Source organism: Sinocyclocheilus anshuiensis, unplaced genomic scaffold (assembly GCF_001515605.1).
Source record: "Sinocyclocheilus anshuiensis isolate Anshui unplaced genomic scaffold, SAMN03320099.WGS_v1.1 scaffold469, whole genome shotgun sequence".
NCBI lineage: Eukaryota > Metazoa > Chordata > Actinopteri > Cypriniformes > Cyprinidae > Sinocyclocheilus > Sinocyclocheilus anshuiensis.
The window spans coordinates 1,662,708-1,665,474 of record NW_015537995.1 but is presented as its reverse complement, the minus strand read 5'-3'; the positions used below and the strand labels follow the sequence as shown (position 1 = coordinate 1,665,474).

The window sequence follows — 2,767 nt, the reverse complement described above, 5'->3', positions numbered from 1 at the left end:
ATGTAAATATATATATATATATATATATATATATATATATATATATATATACATACATACATACTGTATATATATTCCTATTTTCTTTAAGTAAAATTCCCCCACCCAAATAGCGTGGCATTCTATGATTATCATATAGCCTGTTTCCAAATCTGGTTATGAAGAGACCCATCTATGAATGACAAGATATTGCAAATGTTTTCAAGACCTTAATCAAATAGGATATCTTTCTTTGATTCCCAGCCTCTGGGCGACAGATCATTACCAGCCCTTGCGGATATTTGCTGGGCATCTAGCTGACGTCACCTGCACGCGATTCCACCCCAACTCTAACTATGTGGTCACAGGCTCGACCGACCGCACTATACGCCTCTGGGATGTCCTGAATGGAAACTGTGTCCGCTTTTTCACAGGTCACAAGGTATTGAAAGCTTCCAAAGGAGACTGAATGAAATGAGCACTTGACAGGAAGTCCCATTCGTTTAATTTGTATTTGAATTAGCGTTGCATCACTGACTACGTTTACATGGACATCAGTATGGACATCATCTAATTATTTACGTTATTCTGAATAAGACAATATTACGATTAAGGTGTTTACATGAGTTGCTTTTAGAATATTCCTTTCATGTTCCCGTTTTACATGTTATAGTAGATAGTTCGATTAATGGCACACGTCATTACGTCACCACGTGATGCCACTCGACGTCCCCTCCAGAATTTCACATATAAACATATAGTTCGTCTTCATTATGATGCCATATACAGTTTTGGGTGTTTCATTTTTAATTTACTGAAAGCTTCAACTGCAGTTCATTATTTGTCATGCTATACATGCAAACAGACGACGGCGTTGTTGAAGCCATTATTTTGTTTGCCGTCAAACGGTTGACCACTGCCGTGTGTGTATCCTGTCGCAAAATGCGGCGAAAAGTCCTACACGAGGGTAATAATGTGATTAAGGTGTACATGTCTTTACTGCACTTCCATAATGCGACTAAAATAGGAATACTCCACATGTCTTAATTCGATTAGTTTACTTCGATTATGACTTTAGCCAGATTAAGGTAATCAAAAATCTCTGTTTACATGGTAGATTCTTAATCCAAGTATTGTCTTAATCGTATTAAAATCGGAGTATTGTTGCCCATGTAAACGTACTGACTGTCTCCGTGACGTTCTTTCTTTATTCATTTTCTCCCTCTCAGTGTTATTTATGTAGCCTTACTATTATAGTATTTATTAATATTATGATTTTTTTGTTTTAATTTTAGTTTTAATAATTTATTTTTATTTCTGTTTTAGTCATTTTAGTACTTCAGCTTAAACATATTGTATTTCAGTTAGTTGCCAAGGGAATATTACTCATTTTCTAATTAAGTTTTTATTTTAATTTATATATTTTATTTCAGCTGCTGTTCAAAACACTGATCCTTGTCATGCCATTCAAAGCCTTCACTGACAAACCTGCTTAACTTTTTTTTTTTAATGTCCATCTCATTTGTAATTTATTACCCAATGGCCTTTTTATAACCTTATTTTTTCCATATACAGAGTCATATGAGTAATAGTAAAAAATTATAATGTTTGTTTTTCAGGGCCCCATCCATTCTCTGGCATTCTCACCCAATGGAAAGTTCCTGGCATCTGGATCCACAGACGGGAGAGTTCTCCTATGGGATATTGGACATGGACTGATGATCGGAGAGCTGAAGGGTCACACAGACACAATTTATGCCCTCAAGTTCAGCAGAGATGGAGAAATCCTCGCATCAGGTCAGCACACAATCTGCTGAATGCCTTCTGTCGTCTGATTGATAGTTTGTTTGTTTTTTATTTAGTAAGTCAGAGGCATTTTAGTATAATTCTAAATACGTCCCATTTTATGTTGTGGTATGAGTCTTTTTGCTTGGGTTTACTTGATAATCCATACATCATTCTTTAAAAATAAATCATGTTAAAATGTATGAAAAATTATACATCAGGCTTTTAAGAAACATTTTTTCTCTAGGTCATCTGGTTAGTCAAGTTATCCCGACTCATAGCGCAAAGTCACATGACTTTTTCAATGTGCATGGTGGAATTTATTCGGTAAATGTGTTTCCATCGTAGTTTATGCGCATTTTTTCTTATCGGATAAAAAGTTTATCCTACTCAATTGTGCGCTTAAGTTTTTTTATGCACATTTTTAGAATTTATGCGCATCTTGGCGTTTCCATTCAGCGTTTTTTTTTTTTATGCGATATTCCAAAATGCGCATAAAAATTGGTGGATGGAAACATAGCTATTGATTTACAGGATATCAGAATTTCATCTTTCAAAATATGCAAATTGGATATTTTTGCTCAATTTGAGCTACTGAAAAAAGTTTATCTTCAAGTATGAGCTCCATATTCTTCTATATCGTAATATATTAAAGGTCACATATTTTACACCTTTCTGGAGTTTTATTTTAAGTCTTGATGTCCTTAAGAATATATATTTGCGGTATAAGTACCAAAAATATATATCTCAATATATTTTTACAGCTCCTCTCTCAGAAGCTCTGCTGAGAACAGGTCGATTTTTGCCTGTCTAATTAATATTCATGAGCCTCTCTTCTGATTGGCCCGTTGTTTTCTGAGTCACAGCGCTAGCTGGAGGCAGCAAAACAAAGGGGAAACTGGAGGCGGCCCATTCAAACCAGCACAGATTCGGCTACATGAGCTTAAAATATCATCTTGTTGTGATGTTGGGTGCCAGAATCGACGTAATACAGCCTCAAATT

General features: G+C 35.3%; 1 protein-coding gene across 1 annotated transcript in view; it reads left to right on the top strand.

Annotated features, from left to right (window-relative positions):
* The window catches only part of LOC107676012 (transcription initiation factor TFIID subunit 5-like), a 15,024-nt gene that overhangs the window by 10,946 nt on the left and 1,311 nt on the right, over positions 1-2,767 (top strand). The window contains exon 10 of the mRNA XM_016470534.1: positions 1,599-1,776. Within this exon, the coding sequence (XP_016326020.1) occupies positions 1,599-1,776 (178 nt within the window). The remainder of the gene's footprint in view (positions 1-1,598; positions 1,777-2,767) is intronic.